Source organism: Ornithodoros turicata, chromosome 7 (assembly GCF_037126465.1).
Source record: "Ornithodoros turicata isolate Travis chromosome 7, ASM3712646v1, whole genome shotgun sequence".
NCBI classification, from domain to species: domain Eukaryota; kingdom Metazoa; phylum Arthropoda; class Arachnida; order Ixodida; family Argasidae; genus Ornithodoros; species Ornithodoros turicata.
The window spans coordinates 38,387,962-38,406,875 of NC_088207.1; the positions used below are offsets into that span (position 1 = coordinate 38,387,962).

At 42.9% G+C, this 18,914-nt stretch overlaps 1 protein-coding gene across 1 annotated transcript; it reads right to left on the bottom strand.

Moving 5' to 3' along the window:
* Positions 1-1,050: 1,050 nt before the first annotated feature.
* LOC135401045 (decapping and exoribonuclease protein-like) lies at positions 1,051-15,278 on the bottom strand. Its single transcript, XM_064633176.1, has 6 exons — positions 14,855-15,278; positions 7,441-7,664; positions 6,742-6,973; positions 5,759-5,894; positions 5,478-5,563; positions 1,051-4,646 (listed from the first exon to the last, which is right to left on the bottom strand). Exons 1-6 carry the CDS (start codon positions 15,223-15,225, stop codon positions 4,532-4,534), a joined length of 1,164 nt encoding a protein of 387 aa, XP_064489246.1. The 5' UTR covers positions 15,226-15,278; the 3' UTR covers positions 1,051-4,531.
* Between the last annotated feature and the right edge of the window lie 3,636 nt (positions 15,279-18,914).

Genomic DNA, 18,914 nt, shown 5'->3' on the forward strand with positions numbered 1-18,914 from the left:
GCTGTGCTCCTTCACCCTCTCACATTGGGAGTGAAGGGAAGACGCGTCTCTGTAGATGCGCAATGAACAAAATAAAGAAAAAATTGTGTTCCTTCACGATTTTTTTTTTTTTTGCGGACGATCTATCAACGTATTTTTGTTCTGAAAACGGCTACGGTATCAGGTGACTGAAGGGACCAGATGTTCGCATTGGGACAACTTGGTAGCTTTTATAATTAAAAAGTTAAGTGTTGAAAGTTAATTAGGACATTGCCTCAGGAGCTCGCTGGTGCCCTCTTAAGGAGTGCCCTTCAGCATATGCTATATTGCAACTGACTTCATCTCGAAAAAGTAATATATATATATAGAATAGAAGCTTGGGAGGGCGGTTGACCACGAGAATTTTTTCACACGAAAAGTTCCACGAAAAGTTTTTCCTGCTTATATATATATATATATATATATATTAAACATCTGTTCGCATTTAGCTGGGAGAGAGAGCCGGCACTACATCGCGAAGCGGGGCGTCGTGCAAAGGCTGGTACCCAATCGCAGGAGCCTTCCACGGATGAGTGGGCGGTCCCAATTGTAGGACTTATGTTGTCACTGGCTATAGATACCTATGCAGAATTCTGCACATGTTCTGTAATATTCTATTTACTCATGTAATAATGCTCCTTTGCATTATGTTACATTTTTTCTAGGTAGAAAAGAGCGTTAACTAGGCGAATAAACGTCCTAACACATTCTTGGATACGTGTAAAAAATAACTAATTAACGAAATATATATAAAAAACTTGTTTGTATAGCGCTGCGTAGGGCAGAGCCATCAACAGAGATCCAACGCAAACTGCTGAGTAACACATGTGTGATACAATGTGATGCATGAGAGGTGATCCTTAGAAGGGTCTTCTATTTTTATTTTGGCAAATAATTATTTAAAGAGGTAAAAAATGCATGTTTGCATTCATGAGCTGCTAGTCACAACGTAGAAACGTTATCCTAAAAGCGCCTGTTTGTTTGGACGGAGTCACACCAAGTAAGCCTATAAAATTGTCATCCTGCATTGGCCAGATTCTCCGAAGTTTTCTTTTATTTTCATTTTGTGAAAAGTGAACAAGTAGAATACACGGGCCCTTTACTTTTCTGACAAAGTGTGCAGATAAAAACCCTGTGGCATTTTCAGGTGCTGGTGCAAACTTCTGTCCCAATGCAACTGAGAGTATGGTTAAAGAGCAAGCGATCTACTGGCGTAGATCCGCAACAAAAAAACCCCGAACAAGGACTTGCATTTTCTGTTGTCGTCCTTGGGTGCTTTATCACTTGCACGTCTAACGAGGAACGGGACACTCGTCGAGAAGGGCACGTGATAAAACACGTACACAGCGCTCTTACTTACGCGATACTTGAAGGGCATACCATATGCATCAAGCAATGTCTCACGTGCTCGTCCGTTTGAATTTCCCGCCACTCATTAGCTCCTTAGACGCCTGTCTCGGCTTTTTTCGTTGTGGATGCTGTTGCAATGTGCCACTCAGCAAGGGTACAACGTGTCAAAGTCTGTTGTATGCAACAAGATAGGTGTCGTACACCATACACCCACTCAGATTTTTTTGTATATTTTGTGGGGTTTTTTCTTTTTTTCTTTTCCGACAGTGAGGTTTCTCGTAGCAATGAGCCTGGTGGTTGACACGGTCGTCGAATGTCTGCAAGTCGGTGGGTGGGGTGGGGTGATGTAGAGGGAAGGTGCGGTTAGAGTCACAAAAATAGCTTATTTAGTGATTCTAGGTGCAGTCAGCCTGCAGTGGCGGCTCGGTGCGCCCAGGGGAGGGAGAAGAGGGGAGGGTCAAAGAGGGAGGGGAGAGATGACGGTGGAACGGGAAACGGAGGGATGTGCAGGCCCTCTTGCTCTGGGATTTGGGTAGTCCAAGAGAACTACCTACCGCAGAAAACATGCGAGCATCCCTCAGTAGCCTTCATTGGGATGCTCCCTGTACCACGGTAACCACCAAGATTATTCATGTCTGCAAGTCAGATAGAACAAGGCAGGGACAGGCGATGGAAAGCATAAGGTGGTGTTGGTGAGGGTCCGGTACCCAATGCCTTCTCCATAAATACCATTTCAGATATATTATACAGTGTAATCCCGTTATTTCGAAATTTCTTATTTCGAACTTTTAGATAACTCGAACTGCCGCTCGGGTCCCGTCAAAGCCACGTGTGTTATTCTAATGGGGGGAAAAACACCCGGTCATTCGAACATATGAAAGTGCGCAACGGCTTACTGGAACCAGATTACAAAACCACGCCCGGCTACGCTTAGGCTCGGACGAGCGACGGCCGGCGTCGTGCTGCCGTGTCAGGGACACGTCAACTTATTAAGTGTACCTATTGCTTACAAGGTCATTACTTACAAAAGGGATACTTGTTCCTGGGGACAGAGGAAGAAATAACGTAACGTTGTGCGGAAACACGCGGAACGATGTACTCGCGGTCAGCAAAGCCAATAAAATGGCGTGGATGACAGCCGATGCCCGTGTGTGCGATTGGGTTGATTTGGTCGCAGCTGAAGAGACGAATGCAAGTGTGTATAACATTATTTTCTGCGCTGAGACATTCATACTTGCCCGTAAATATTTTTGGAATGAAGGAGCCTCTTATATTTCCGGCACCAAGACCGTGCGTCCATGGCGCATCTTCTTTGCAGCAAGGATGCGCCATCAACTCAACAAGCCCTCATTCAGAGCAGCTCCCTTCAGTTCGAACTCCGCGTTATTCGAACAAATCCTCGGTTCCCTTCGAGTTTCAATGAACAGGACTGCGCTGTTTTGGGGAGAGCATCTCGATATTAACAAGCAACATCTTATTAACAGCATACATCCTGTTTTGTCATGGTTGCAACGTCGCATCTCACATCACTGAAGTTCGAGCAATAGAATTGATAGCTTAGATTCGCGTGAACTGAATTCCAGCTGCGGTGTTCAAAACCAGGTTTAAGTTTACCAAACTTTATTTGGAGGTAAGCTAGGGTGAGAATAGGTCACATGAAAAGTGTGAGAGCCTGTCCATTACCAGACAAGGTTTAGAACTATAACATGAACACTGACACACAAAACACACGGTTCCTACTGGCTCCTGTGATTCAGAACTGATCACCACTATGCACCAGCTGCTATTCTGTGCTTTGTCTCTCTCCTATTGCAGCTTTAGCTTGTTAAGATGGTCATGGCTGTGTTGCATGTCACAAAATGAAAGAGCCGAGGCCCTAGTAACATAACCAGCAGGACAGCCACTAGCTTGACAGTAAAGCATCAAGTTTGTGATGGGTACATTTACAGGTGAATGCAATGTGTCACAACAGAACAACATCAGCACGTTGTTCGTGAGACGGAAAGAGGTACACACAGTGTGCAGTGTTTTGACCGTGTGGCTATGTACATTAGTACAATGTGAGGTTTTCAGGAAATATTCCTTCACGGCCCAGGTAGAGATGAGCAATGTTTGAAGCACAAAATTGCCAAAATACAAGTCACCTGAATTGCAGCCCAATATTTGCATGTGAGGAGACATATAATATTACATTATGAGTTATAGTGAATGTAGTCAATCTAGAGAACAAACTTCACAACCTGAACCCATTCTTTCAAGTGTTGTCCAGCTGTTTTCTATTGTGCTCATCTGATATTCAATCCATCCATTCGATAGGCAGTGGTGGCATGCTAAGATATATTTCGAACACCCTTTACGTGAAACATCTGCAGTATGTCAACGTACATGCGACTGACTGCAAAGTCAAGCTACTTTAAACAAACTGATGATTTTTGGTGACCACTGACTCTTTAACTTTCAATTTTGATCACATAATTTTTTTAATTCATTCATTTATCAGAATGAATTCTGATTTCTAAAAGCGGGGTGCCACACCTTCATGTTGTGTTTACAGGTGGGTAGATAGAGGGAAGAAAAATAACTTTGTATTTCTACACTGTGTTGATCTGTTGTGTTCCCAACCCTGTGCCATGTCACTTCTAGCCCCTGTGTTTATCTGGCAACTATGCACGTGAATGAGTCAGTGACACATTGAAACTGCAAAGCACCACACTGCAATTCAAAATGCCAATTTGTGGATGAATTTAGTTTTACCAGAAATCCGCAAATTCGTTGCTGGCATCCACAAATACAACGAATGCAATAAAGGTACAAGTAATGAGAAACAGTGCACAGATGACACAAACGTGGCTTCTGTGCTAAAGAAAAAAGAAACGTTTAAAGAAATTGTTCTTGAAGCTTTTAAAAGCTAAGAGCAGACTGTCCTTTAAAATCATCTTCGAGGCTCCACAAATGTTGCTTCGTACTTACACAAGTATTTACATAATGCAGGTTATACAGCTATTTACAAGGACATTCACAAAATTATGTGCTGATGTGAACATTACTGGCAACCATAAAGACGCGTGCAGTGGTCGCTTGTTCGTAAGCAGCAGTGGCCAACGGCACCAGCCTGTACAGTTAAATCTGAAATGTCCACATCCTTGTCACTGTGCTTCATTTTTCATTGGTGTGACTGCTTGAGGTACCAATCTGGTAGAAGTCTGTAATCCCCTGGATTTTCTAACAGTGTGCACTGGACTTCTTCTTTGGGAAATAGTTGGAAAAGGTACACAATGCTGAAAGGAAAGCATTAATGCTGATGTACAATGCACGCACCCACTTTTTTTACTTACATTTACGTGCTACAAACAGGAAAGTACAAATAGGCAACTCTAATCATATTTGAAACCTTCTAGATCTATAAGGGGCAGTAAGCAGATCATCAAAAATACTTCTCAATTATCACGCTCCATAAAAAAAGGAAGCTCACAATATTCAATTTCTTTAGCTCTCGTGAGTGTGTTAACAAGAGACAATGTTATTCAAAAAACATAATCCACACTCCCTCCCTCCTTCCCTGCATAACTTGGCAAAGTCATGAAGCTCTCACGTATCGTAATGCCACATTCCAGGTCCTGAAACACGGTACTATTTCACAGTCTGCTATATTTGGCCAATGTGGCGCCTCACTGTGGTAAGCTGTGGCATGCAGAGTGTACTGTGTCCTGTAACACAGCAGTGACCCCGCAAGAATGCACATGGTATGATGAAAACGGCAGATATATGTACTTTTTGTACGGTATGATCTTACTAACTTGTGGGTTTATGTGGAAGGATATCTTACTGCAATAAATTTACGGATGAGTGTCCTGTATTGTAACTAGTTCATGGTGCGCAGTGTCAATATGACACATGGCGGCTGTAGACAGACGCAGGCATTGCAGGGCAGAGCATGAGCACGTGCAGTGAATATTTGACCGGTCTGCCACTATTCTATACTTTTTTGGAAAACACTCGCCATTGGCAACGTGGCACAATATAGAAAAAAAAAGTGTGCCTCGTATACTTGTTTAGTGCCCCTTGAAATCAAGTGAAGGTAATAATATTAGTTCCAGAAATACACTTACGTTGGGTCGTCCCTGATAACCATCTTTTTCACGAATGACAGAAACATGTCACAGAAATTCATGCAAACTGCTCCGGACCAGTAGTCCTGAAACGAATCAAATGTACAGAATTGCCAAGAGTGAATAAATACAGTGTCTCTATTAAACTTTTTATGCACTGCAATATGTGGACATTTCCTAACAAGTTGTAACTTGGAAACGTGGAGGTCCAGGCGTCCAGTTATAGTATAGTACTAGTGTCAAATAGATTTCTTGAAATTCTAAAAGACAAAATGAATTACCTTGGCAAGATGTGGCATCTCCCTAACTTTAAATTCTTGCAGAGTGCACACCACACCATCATCATCTCGAAAGCCACATATTACACGAGGAATTCCTATTAGAAATGACTGAGCCCACCACTTGATCAACTTGAACCTTGAAGCAAACAATTCTTGATTGAAATAATGTGCATAATAATAACACAAACTATAGTAATATTACAATCTAATAAATTAACAACTCCGACCTTTTTGGGTTAAATGTCTTTCACAAGTCTGGGGTTTCAAAAGACCTGGGAGGGGTGCTAGTTTTCAATCTGCAATTCAGTGCAATGGCGGTGAGGGAGAAATTGGGTCGAACAGGACTTTACCCAGAAAGGTCAGTTACTAACTGTGACATTAAGTGAAGTACTAAAGAGTCCTCAAAAACGTTGTCCATGAACTAACATATGAATGCCTAGTGGCAGTCTAAATACGTAGCTGGTTTATCCTCAACTAAAACAGTTGATGTGCTCTTACTGACTTGCCATGTGCAGGACCTGAATTCAAATACGGTATAAAATTGCTGATGGGGAAATTAAAAGGCACGGTTAGCGCAGGCAGGACTTCTGTTGCATGGCACGCATGAATCTGTTGGATTTTCTGTGTGCTAGCATGGCAGTTTCAATCAGAGCAGTAATAGTGTTCAAACAGCAGGATGAAATGATGCCAATGCCTGAAGCTACAGCAACAGGAGACAAATGAAGGACAAACAAAGGAAAACGATATATTTTACCACAAAATGTGAAATCCTGACGGTACACTGGCTTTTCCATGTATGCTATGCTACTGCATGCAGTATTACATGCATCTTACACCTGCTCCTACACACATGTATCCTAATGTTCATAAAGACATGATGAGTGAAGAAAGCTAGCCTACTACTGAGTTCAACTATTGATCGATACAGAAACAAAGTACGATATTCCTCCTCTACATTTTAGTTTTCAAGTAGATTGTCGTACTTGCAAAAGTTCCAGTGCTGCTTCTCACTCAAGCAAAGTTTAGATGTCTTCAGTTCTACGTAGTGACTCGTAGAATTCGACGACTTGCTTTTTCTCATAAGCTCAGGATCCTGTGCGTCAACCTCACCTCCAAACACTAGAGAATGTGTGTTGAGACGTGTTCGCACCACAGAGCAATATTCTTCCCGTTCGTTCAGCACTGCTTCGGTGTCTGGAGGCTTTCCAGGTTCATCTGAAATAAATGAAAAAGAATATTCAACCTGTACAGGGTGCCTCCGAAGTAATCAAACACCCATATAAAATGAAAACGATTTGGCAGATGGTGATCGAAGCTGTGGTATGAGGGAGAAACCTGCTAGGCCACGTCACCACTGTCATCTTGAATGCCACCATCTTGGGTTCAGCTTTTGCGTCTCGGGTGGCAAGCTGGATGTGTGACACATCACACTTTACAGTATTCAAAATAATTTTACTGAGTAGTTTTATTTATTTTATATCACTTTCACCTGTCCTGATTGTTCAAGGGCACCAAAAACTATGAGCGAATTGAATTACTAAATATGTCCATTGTAAGATCTTTTTAGGAATGCGTGGTGAATAGTGATATGACAGTATAATTTTTTTCAGCCTCTCTCTCTCTCTCTCTACCAGAAGGAAAGTTAGCATGCAGCTCACTTACTGACAGGATCTTTTGCTTACCTGTCACCATGTACTGCTCAAACTTGTACCCCCAATATCCCATGCGTTCCTCTTTAGCAGACATGTTGATCTGACGTTCGCGATCCCTCTCTGTGTGGTAGTGGCACAGGTAAATGGTGTCTTTATACTTGGTTGCTCCTATTAGCCAGTCGTCACGTGCCTCGTAAGGGGTGCAGAGTACTTTTGTCAAAGTTCCTCGATAGCAGATGAAGTCTGTGTGGAGGCTGCATGGAAAATGCTACAGTAAACATAATGGAATGTATGAAGTAGTTGTCATTATCAGAATCTGTTCACTTATGTTTCATTCATGTGGACATAAGTTATTGCGATAATAAAACTTGCTCTCTTGAGCACATTGCTTTTCTTTTAGTTGTCTCAGAAACGGTCATGTAGCAGTTACAGTACTAGAGCAGCAAAAATGTACAGAATCTTCGTTCAGTTCGGTGTAAAATTAGTTTTCATCACAACGTTTACTCCAAAGTAGGTTTGAGCAGACGAGAGGAGCAAATACGTACAGTGCTTGCGCAAATGAATTACATTCTTATAGCAAAAGTGTTCATTCGGGTTGACCTACAAATTTCACTGTGATCCAACTAACACTGCATCTTGGAAAAGTGACTGTGCATCTTCAAACTTCAGTACCAGAGGAATTATTGTACATACTTGATAAATATTCACGTAACCAACACTGTATGAAGAACATCATTTAAGGAGAAACGGAGCACAGTATGTCATGCATAGGATAGACTCTCCTTTGAACCACTATAGTCAGTACAGCATAACTAACCTTCAGACCTCTAGACTTCTAAATGTCTCAAAAGATAATGTCAAAAGATAGCCACTGTGAGACCACAAGAACAATTAGAAACAGTAGCCTTTCATGAGCAAGTAAGTGCATACCGATATTCCGTGTTTAAACTAAAATAGTAAGCTGACATCATTCAACTATTCATTGTTGGTCATGTTCTTGAGCACATGGAGCCTATTGCAGTCCACATGTGTGTTTTAAAGAGATGGTCCAGACACAAACCAAAGCTAAATAAATGTTATCACATACTTTCTTATTATGCTCAGTCACTGTGCAAGATATTTCAATGAAGTCTGTGGCCAAGTATTTTTCATTGAATTTTATGGTCAGTACTTTTGCAGCTGTGATGTAACTGTCAATACCTTCTAGTTTTTGCTCTGTTAAGCAGTCGAGTCAACAATTTGAGACGAAATTTGCAGGTCATATTTTACCACGTCCCGAAATGGCCCCCAATCGCCTTCATCTCTGTCACACACTCTTATGACGTCTGCAAAGGTGTGGTAGATCATGTGAAACCAAAACTGTTTTTGTTTGTTTTGAATTTTTATTTGTTTCATTAATTTTTTTTTGTTCAAAATTTGAAAAATTACAAAGTGCAGAAGAAAAAATGTTGAATGCTAAGTACCTATTGAATACTGTTCTGCGGTACAAAGCTAGCAATTCCTGCAAGAGTGCCCAAAAACCTCCCCTTAAATAATGTTTACACAATACCTTTCCTAGCCTGCAGGAGACAGTTGAATGTCTCATCGGTACACTGTTACGGCAACTTATCAGAGTGGACCATTTCCATATTTGCGTCGCCCCTGGCGACGGAATGTCGAACGTCCTGTCTTTCCCCCCAATAATGGTGACGCACTTTTCGGACTGGCACGTTGCGTGGGAAAGTAGCAAGAGAAGATTGGAAGAAGAATGCGGAATGTGTGAAAGTGCATTGTACTCATTACCAAACCTCAAACGTCCGCGTAACCTTGAAACCGATTATCTCCCCACAACGAACATGACAGTTTCCCGCAAGTGGATCCATAGCGATGTTTTCCACTCAAAGATGGCGGACTCAAGGGCTGGGCATGCGCATACGCGTTGTCGGAAATGGTCCATTGGCCTGTTGGAGATGCAGAAGTTCAGGATTTGGAAACCAATGATGCGTTGCATTTCTTGCTAATGCTACTGAAAACTCACTCTAATAAACTGTAACATAATCTTAAAACACAACAGACTAAAATTTGCTATTTACTAATTTCAAACTGTGTTCGATGAAAGAAGAAAGAGTCTGCAGGCCGAACAAACAAATCTGTGCTTCATTCTGCATGCTGAAATTTGTGGCTTTAGATTGTGAAATACCTAAGATCATGAGCGATGCCGTGGTGGTTGGACTGTGAGTTAATTTTGTCCACCAAAGAACACTTCCATTACATTAAAGGGGTAGTGTCTGCTCACTCCGACACACACAAAGATACATGTAAAAAACGGTTACATGCATGGATTTGGGCCTACGTTCTCATTTTTTACTGCGAGGGGGTAAAAGGGGCATAGAAAAGCAACATTGTGAATGTGGGAACTCTCCTCGACATCACGGGGGACATCTCTGTCGGTGAAGCAGTGCCGATAGAGGCCACGTGCTTACAGTACCAATAGGAATGACTTAAGAGCTTGTTTGTCTGGCGCCAGGGATCGAACAGTAAGTACGTCCAAGGGCATTGACTATGGCCCTTAGAAAAATAATTCTTTTTTCCTCAATAACCTGGCCACGCAATGGGTGCATCATGTGATGCACCACATAAAATACCCAAGCAGCACAACATCTTGTGCCAATACAGGTCCCAGTATTGCAGGTATCCAGCACATATTGCCAAGATATTGCACTGCATGGGAAGCTAGTAGTTCAGGATGACCCTGTGCTCGTAAAACATGATTTTGGGATGCAATGAGAAATTCCCCTTTATTTTAGAGAATGCGCATTTGCCCTGCATGTGTGTATAGTGTAAACTTCTCTAATAATCTCAGATTCATTTTGGAAACTACTGCAGGACGAAAATAAAAGCCGAATACCGTGATATGTATTTCACGGCATGTGCTGCAGTTTCAGGGTGTCTACCAAATTGTAGCGTTCAAATTCCCAGACTCTTCCAGGTTTTCACTGACGGTTTCAAGCAAATTCCATGATCAAAACAACTTGGCAACTGCAAAAGGCAACTTGGTGCCTATTGGTATGTTTTGATACAGACCCCTCATAAAACAGATCATTTACTGAATATTAGTGAGTCTGTCCTACATTTCTGCCTTTGATGATGATGATGATGATGATTGGAGTTTTTCTGGCGCACAAGCAACTGAGGCCATAGTGCGCCAAGACAGTGGTTGTTAATGACTAGATAAAAGCAGAAAGATTAGACTAAAATTTGCATTCCACAGAGATCTAGACATAAAACATGATAGTATATGAGCAAAGCTGGGTAAATTATATAGCATTTAAATAGCCAATGTCTTTAAAATAGGGTAGAAGGGGCTCGTCACCCAACAACAAGGCTGGGTGCAGTGGCGACTGATATCGGTACAACTCTTGAAAGTGATAGTGACGATGAGGTTCATGTACAGGCCATTTCTGCCTTTGAGCTTCTCGTATTGGTGAACTGCCGCTCGAGCGACGTTGCTACAGCGTGGCCACTCAACCACTGACCGGCACTCGCGATTCACTGTGCGCCATCACCGCACTTGTCCCTAACTTCAGCTGCTTTTTTGGCAACTTCCCCGACTTTTCCAGTCACATCAAAATTCCCTGTCCTAGTTTTCAAGGTTGGTAGACACCCCGACTTTGTGATGGTAATGAATATAGTAAAACAGTACCCTCACCAGGAGGTAGAGGGACAGAGCATAACAATAATTGAAAAGACAAAGTTTCCATTTTGTCTCTCAGCAGTTTCCAATTAGTACCACATTTTTAATTTGTTGCAGGTTATCCAACCTTTTTTGTTTTTGTTTTGGGAGGCATATTATTTTTGAAATCCATATGGTGTACCATAGAACAGCACATGGTGTACAACAGAACCATCCAGGATCCGCCCACCTTCAGGAACACATTATCAGATTTATTTGATGCCTAACCATTCTTAACACCGCAACTGCCCCTTTTGTGCTATCTTTATAATGTGTCGCTATCTCTACCATTGTGATTGTTTCCCAATGTTGTACTGCCCCTCCCCTCTTCAATGCCTCGTGGCCCTGAGGGTATGAAAATAAATAAATAAATAAACTGTTCCGTTGACATGTCTTCGAATTTTCAAGCGAGAGTACACCGTAGGGTGCAGGATTACTATTGCCATCCAAAGAATGCACAACTGTGCTGAACTACAGTGGAAAGAGCGTTGTCGCAGCAGCCCTTTTACTCAGGTGCAGATCCAGGTGGCACCCAATGTTCTGTAGCTCCCACCCCTCCCCAATTTCTGTTGTCGCATAAAATGTAAATATTGTTATCAAGTAGGGCTGGCCAACACAATAGAACTTTCTTTTCTCCTGTTTATTATTTTTCAAACTTTTCTACACTGTACAGAGCATAAACAATCGGCCAGTACTTCATTCGGCCAGTAATTCATTCATTAGTCATACTTTATTAAGACATCTTTAAAAAACTCCTCTTGCAATGATAGTTCAATGTTGACAAATACTTCGTGCCAATAGCAGCACGCACGTCCAGGTGGAACAGGGTGGGCTCGTGTGCACCATTATGCTTCAGCAAACCTGATAATAGCTAGTAATATTGTTTCTAAATATTTGGTCTCTACTGTTTAGTCACAGAGGCAGCACTACAAATTGTGTTCTTGCTGTCCCTACCAGTTGCATTAGAGATGAAATTTAAATATACTCCCAGCTACAAAACAAGTATGCTGCAGCACAGATAGCCTACACTGTACAGGCAGAAAGTGGAACCAATAGCACTATGCAATATTCGTTATAGTTTACATAGATATGTAGCATTTAACAATGTATTGATTGTGATGTTGCATAGCAACTCTGCTGTCGCTTGATCACTCGTAACTGTCAAAACATACACCTGGAAGAAATGCTGTGTACTGATAGGGAGACAGTATTTAGTGTTCAGCCTCTGAGAAAGAAATGGTGGGAGATCCTTGAACCCTTGTCCAGACGAGCACAAAGAGTAGTTAATGCTTAACGTAGAAAGTTGGGTTGGTTGGTTTCATAAGTGCATTCCAAAATGAGCACGCAAAAAAAGAAAGAAAAGAACACATGAGCGCAGGACAAGCTCGTCCTGCATTGTCATGTGTTGTTTTGGTACATTTTGCAATGTACTTATGTTAGACTAACAGATCCAAAGAATTAGTGTATCTCTTGGGGCATTCCGAAGTTGCGAATTTTACGAGCAAAAGGTAGATCGCACACATAAAGCATGTTCTACATTGACAAGATACACTTGTTCAATAGAACATGCAGGCAAAAATGCTTTGCAAAAAAAAATTTCAAAATTGCAAAAAAAAGCAAGTTTTATATGTTTTGGTCCAAATGACAATGAAGCAAAAGTTATAATATTTCAACAATGGTGCACAGAACTGGCTGAAAAGTTACGGAAAGTGGAATGTTTTCTGTCTCAACTGACTTCAGTGCTAACTAGTCTTGCAAATGACTGCAAAATCCCTGCATTTGAATGAAACTACGAAACTATAACTATTCACCCACTCTTTGTGTAGTGTGTATGGCAAGAATTTTATTGGAAGTGGTTTGTCTCTCAGCTGGTCCGGAATTGGTGATTGCACAGTTCTTGTGAAAAACATGACATTGTCATACCATGGCCGCATCGTGCGTTTTCCAGAATACATATGGTGCCGGGTTTTTTAATGAATTCTACGTTCAAGATATTTGCTCTTAGCCAAAAGGAACTTTTTTTCTGTGGGGGGCAGCCAGTGTGAGTGAGGTCACGACTAAGGAGTGTGCATTGTTAGCACTCCGAGCCCTCCAGCCATCGTTCCCACTCTGTAAGGTCAGGTTTGTGACCCCTCTCTGTTTAAAAGAGTGAGACGTAATACGTCACCTATGCTTTTTGTGCAGTTCGTGAAATAACATCGGATGTGATGCTTCAAAACCACCTGAAGCAAAAAAGGATGAACGAAGCTCTATAACGAAACGCGCTGATCTACTTGGGTTAGTTGTACGCTGCAAATCGGAGCCAACGTGACAGTAACCATGCTCATTGAAGTACGCTGAACTCTCACGTTTCTACTTCTCTACTACTGGGACAAGCCACTTCCAACTTCTCTGCTACGTAAAGAGCGGCGAGAAAGCAGGTGAGCTGGTGATAATTAATCTTCATAACGAACCCTGAGACTGGGGAAAAACACACTAAACAGGAGTCTCAAACACAGCTGAAAGTTTATTCCATCCCACACAGGTATATACAACAAGGGTTGTATATACAACAATTGCTTATATACAACAATTATAATACACATATTGATACTGATTGATACATTGATATTGATACATCTTAATATACAACAATTGCTTGTTGCGTATACCTGTGTGGGATGGAATAAACTTTCAGCTGTGTTTGAGACTCCTGTTTAGTGTGTTTTTCCCCAGTCTCAGGGTTTGTTATGAAGTTCTCTTCTACTATGTCCCAGTCACAATGTCACTGGTAACAGGTACAATTTGTATTCTAGCCCGACTAGATATCTCACAAAAAAATAAAGAATCTGCCAAGTACCAAAATTTACACATAAAGGTGTTTTATCCTAACGATACTATGGGAATTTAGTTGTACTTTATATGTCAGTTGTAGCTTCCTTTAAGGAATGGACGGTATTTTTGCATCTTCCAAAATGTCCAGATGTAGAGTCGCAATGCTCGTTAATTCTAGCCAAGGATGATTTAGGTCTTTTCCGTGCTTTGGCAAGAAATGTGCATAAGGATGCCTGTTCGACTGATTTCTCACATGACAGCAAATGCAAACTAGCGTCATCATAACGTTAACTTGTTTTGTCCTTTCTTGAACCTGCTATTCATTACAGATCACATATTACTTACAGATAGCTGCTAGAGATATTATTTTGAGGTTCAGCTGTATTGCTGTTCCCTGTCTGCATTGTTTATTTCTTTATTCAATGCAACGAAATAATATAATGGAATTTCTGTGAGCTCGAGAATCGGCTGGTGATCTATCGTTGCAAGCAAGGGTACTGGACGTCGACATACGATCAGGAGGTCCTGGACATGGAATGCAGTGTTTCGCAGACAACACCTAACTTTTGTTAGACACAGTACTCTTAATCTACAAGTAATGAGTAATGTATCTTCAAAGTATTTTTAAAAGGCACCACTCGCTTATTGTCGTCTAAGACATTACAAACCGTGGGATTCATCAATGTCCTTCCCAAATTTGTCTACAGCGGAAGCTAAATGGTCCGAGGATGAGCGACTACATTTTTCTTACTGCATTTCTGCAACACTCGGTGCAGTTAGTCGGGACTCACAGTACAATTTCAGTTCAGACAGAAGGCAAACTAGCGAGGAACGCCCACAATGAGCAGAAAATGTTTTACGCGGGAACACGCCGAAGTGTCAAAATAGCAAAAACTAGCTCTGGAAACGATACATTGCCTTTCCGAGGTGAGTAGCTCGCCTTTTGGAGACCTTGTCGCGAACTTCTCCCTGTTTTTTGATATCCATATAAGCAGATTTTCCAGCTTTACGTTTTGATTCACGTCTTTCCTGATGGCTGTGTCGTAGCCAGAATCCAGATCCCACTTAAGTCTGTGTCTGAATGCTGGCATGTACAAATATTTGAGCTGCACGTCGCTTCCTACGTAGTCGGGATTCAGTCCAACCAGAGAAAAGTGTCCGATTTCACGCGGTTCGCGAAAGTTGGGAAACTTTTCGACACGAGTAGGAATGCTGCTGAAGTCTAATGTACTCAACACTTCGCAATAACTGTCTTTACGATTCCGTCGCGCAGGCAATGGGGCAGCCATTTTGGTAGACCGCCCACTGTTGCCGAGCGGCTGGCGTGCAGCCCGCTTGAACTAGAGCCTGCGCGCCACCCGTACAACAGCCAGGTTTCCGGTTTCGGCTACCGTGGCGCTCACATCCATCATGTAGTTCATCCTGGAGTCACTCAGTGGTTTCGAAACTATTGGAGCTCAGTTGTAAGCTATAAACCTCTACCCGAGAAATGTCATCATGACGTTGGTAGACACACCGAAACCAAAACAGATCGGAAGAGGAGGGCTGGGTTCCACGAATGGGCAATGGTTCAGCTGCCTCCTATTGAAAGAAAAGTAGGGCCGAAGGTCGCGTCCTTTTCATAGACCATCGTAATCCCGTCAAGACCGTGGCTTTCGGGCGCGACCTTGTTCACCACTAGCTTTGAACGTAGTTCAACTCTACCAAACTCGTGGCGCTGTCGAACATTATGACGTCATTTGTTTACAAACAGGTAGAGGTCTATTGAGTGGCTCTAGCTCACCCGTCCTTCCATCACCACCATCCAAGCCACCATCAAACTTGCGAGGAAACGGAAGACCAGTATTTAAAACGCAATACTCGCAAGACCTATCAAAGGCTAACCGAATATGAAACCGAAACTTCAATGATGAACGTGTCATGTTGGACCGAGCGCCATCGGTATCAAAGTTCGTTTTGAATTTGAGTTGGGTCGTGGGCGGCCGTCGGTAGGGTTCGGAATCCCGAGTCGTTTTTGCAGTCGTGGGATTTCGGGATTTCTAAATATGAATCCCGTGACGGGATTTCTTCGTAGCTATCCCCAGGTTGCCGTATAGGACTGTATCCACCTCCACGTCTATGCTATAATGAATTGCCATACAGTGCGCTATTCCTGTCATACCCTCGGAACATTGTAATGGAAGAAAACGCAAAAACAAAACAGAAAGAAATCCTGGATATCGACTTTTGCGTGGGAATGCGTCTCTTCTTGTCGTCTTCTAATATCTTGTGGCTGCGCCTCAGGATGTTTTCCGCGGTTTTTCGCGGTGCACGAGAAGATATGAGGTTCAACACTCGTACTTGCGCGGCAGCTAAAATCAATGACGTTTTTCGCATCTCCCGCTAGGTTTTTTTTTAAATTATTATTCTGTGTTAGCGCCGCGAAGTAGCTGTGGCTATATGAGCGGCGTACACATGTAGACAGATGGAGAGAGGGCAGCAGGAAGGAGTGGGGGACAGAGGGTCCCCCTCTTGAGTATTCTAGGGAATGTCGCTTGTGTGAATACATGGAATGGTGCGTTTTGCTCTTTATTTAGCAGCAGAGTCTAGTTTACTGAAAAGGCTGTCTCCATTTTCTCTTTTCACGTTCAAATATACGTATTCCTGAGGATCAAAAACCAAAGAGAGATGCAACAATACTTTGTATACCCTCATTCACCGGGAGACTCGATCCTTCTGATTTCATATGAGCTTTAATAGCACTTAGGGCTGTTTTCGGCTATGGCTTGCGAGGAAATCCCGGGATTTGGGCTCGCGAAACCCCCGAGATTTCGCGACAAGAAATTTTGCCGAAATCCTGGGATTTCCGGATCCGAACCTTGGTCGTGGGGTTGTCGTTACGAAGGTTAGGCGTTAGGCCGCCAAAGTCGCTGGTCGCAGATTCACGTTTCCTCCTGTCTTTCATCCCTTCAAACTGTGAGAAATGCAATGCTACGCATAGTATCTTGTCTTCCGGTCACTAGCTGAGTTGTGAGAAAATACAAGCGACGCATGTGCACAGTTGTTCATTTCACGAAGTTAACAGTTCTCATCTAGGTGACGAGTATTGATTTGACATTTGTGCCTGGCCAGCACATAGCGCATGTAAGTCATCTGGTGAAGGCCTCTTTTCCCCCCAAGTGATCTCTTTACTTCCAAACAAGGTGCTTTTCTGAACTGCCAAGGAAACCACCCGCCGTCTCCCGAGACAATGGATACGATAGCAGGCTTCCTTATGCTTGCTGGTACATCTCCGAAGTCCATTATTTTTTGGTGTTAGTATGCCTGGTAGTTTCTCTTCTGCAGCTACAGTTACGTATTGAAGGATGAAGAAGGAGACGGCTATGTGTAGGCCAATATAAGATATATTTCACGCTGAAAATATTCAAGATGATCTGAAACAGGAAACCAAGCAGCGCGTGCCACCTGTGTAGTGCAGTGCCCTTCGTGTAAATAGAACGTGGCAGAATTATTTTCCCGTTAACCCTGACTCATATGTTCGTGTGAGTGTCGTTCTGGACACTGCTGCATTTGAAATCAATCTCAGGTGGAGCAGGGCTCACGTAGATCCATCAAGGGGGTTCAGCTGGTTCCAGTAAGGACTGGTTCCATCTGAGGATTGTTCGATAAGCCAGTTAAGGTGGAACCATTTGAATTTCGAACTGGTTCCAGCTAGGTATTTTCGCTTAGGAGGATATCCGGAAACTCTACTCTACTGACTGAAGCCTTTGGTGAGGAGGCTAAGAGGAAATAGAAAAAGGGAGAAGGTCTGTCAGTTACGGAGTCCGGTGTAGAGACCGGTATGACCGGAGACGGAGTTACTGTGTGCCAAGGTGAATCCCGGAAAGAAGTGCCGAACGGTGTCATACTCTCCGTGGGGACCCCTTTGTGATCTGTGGCTCGCTTGATTGTCGAAGTTATAGATAGGACAATCTGGTAGATGTCCGAATATACGGTTAACGGAACGTTCTGTTTCCACTAAGAAGACACCGTCGGGACACATCTCGGTGTGTCGCGAATGTAATTGTGTTCCTGTGTTCAAACAGACTGCTGCCATGTCCAGACAAAGTCATAGTGGCCAAGCCACGAGGGAAATCTCAGAGGCACTCTTTCTTGCTGCTGAAGGAACGGAACGCGTCGACACCTTGTCAATCGCTCTTTCCACTGCTAGGATGGACTATCTGCGCAGAGGCTGGTGATGGCGGGTTGTGCTACGCTCAAAAACCGAAGAACACGAAGTGGCAAGATAAGTCGGTGCTACATGATTTGTTTTTTTGTCTGGAGTCTCAGTTAGGTACCCGAGTACTTGACGGGGAAGTACTACAGAAGAATACTTTAACTACGGTACCAGGTACGCAATTTGAAATGTGCTTAAAGTAGAGTACAAGTACTCAGAAACGCACTTAAAGTAATATTGAGCCCTTGACGTACTCCCCGTCACTGGACCAGATCTGCAGCAAGAGCGCGAGAAAACAGAAAGTGAAGAATGAAACAGAGTACATGGAAATCATATCAAAGCAATGGACAACATTGAAGGGACGTGACGAATAGCAACTGAAAAGAAGAGTAGGGAATCTTTACAGTGCGAACAAAGACCTATCGATGAGCTCCTCATTCCACACACATAGCACATAATGCACGCGGCGGGAAGGAACCATACCTTCCTTACATGATGGAACGCGCAGAAAACACAGACGGACACAGACAGCGTTCACCGTCTGTGTTCTCTGTGTGTTTCATCATGCCAAGTTTTAACCAATCTATTCTATATATTCTAGCGTTCATATCCTGTCTTGCGCTAGAGCAACACCACCAAGACACAGAAGGCGTCCTCTTATTTCTTCTCACGTGGACGTATGTTAGCCAACCCCCGTAGACGATTTCAAACACAGTCTTCCCGTGGCTACAAGTGGCTGCCCATGCGGCTCATGGCGGCTTGTCTCCATAGCTACCGCAGCCG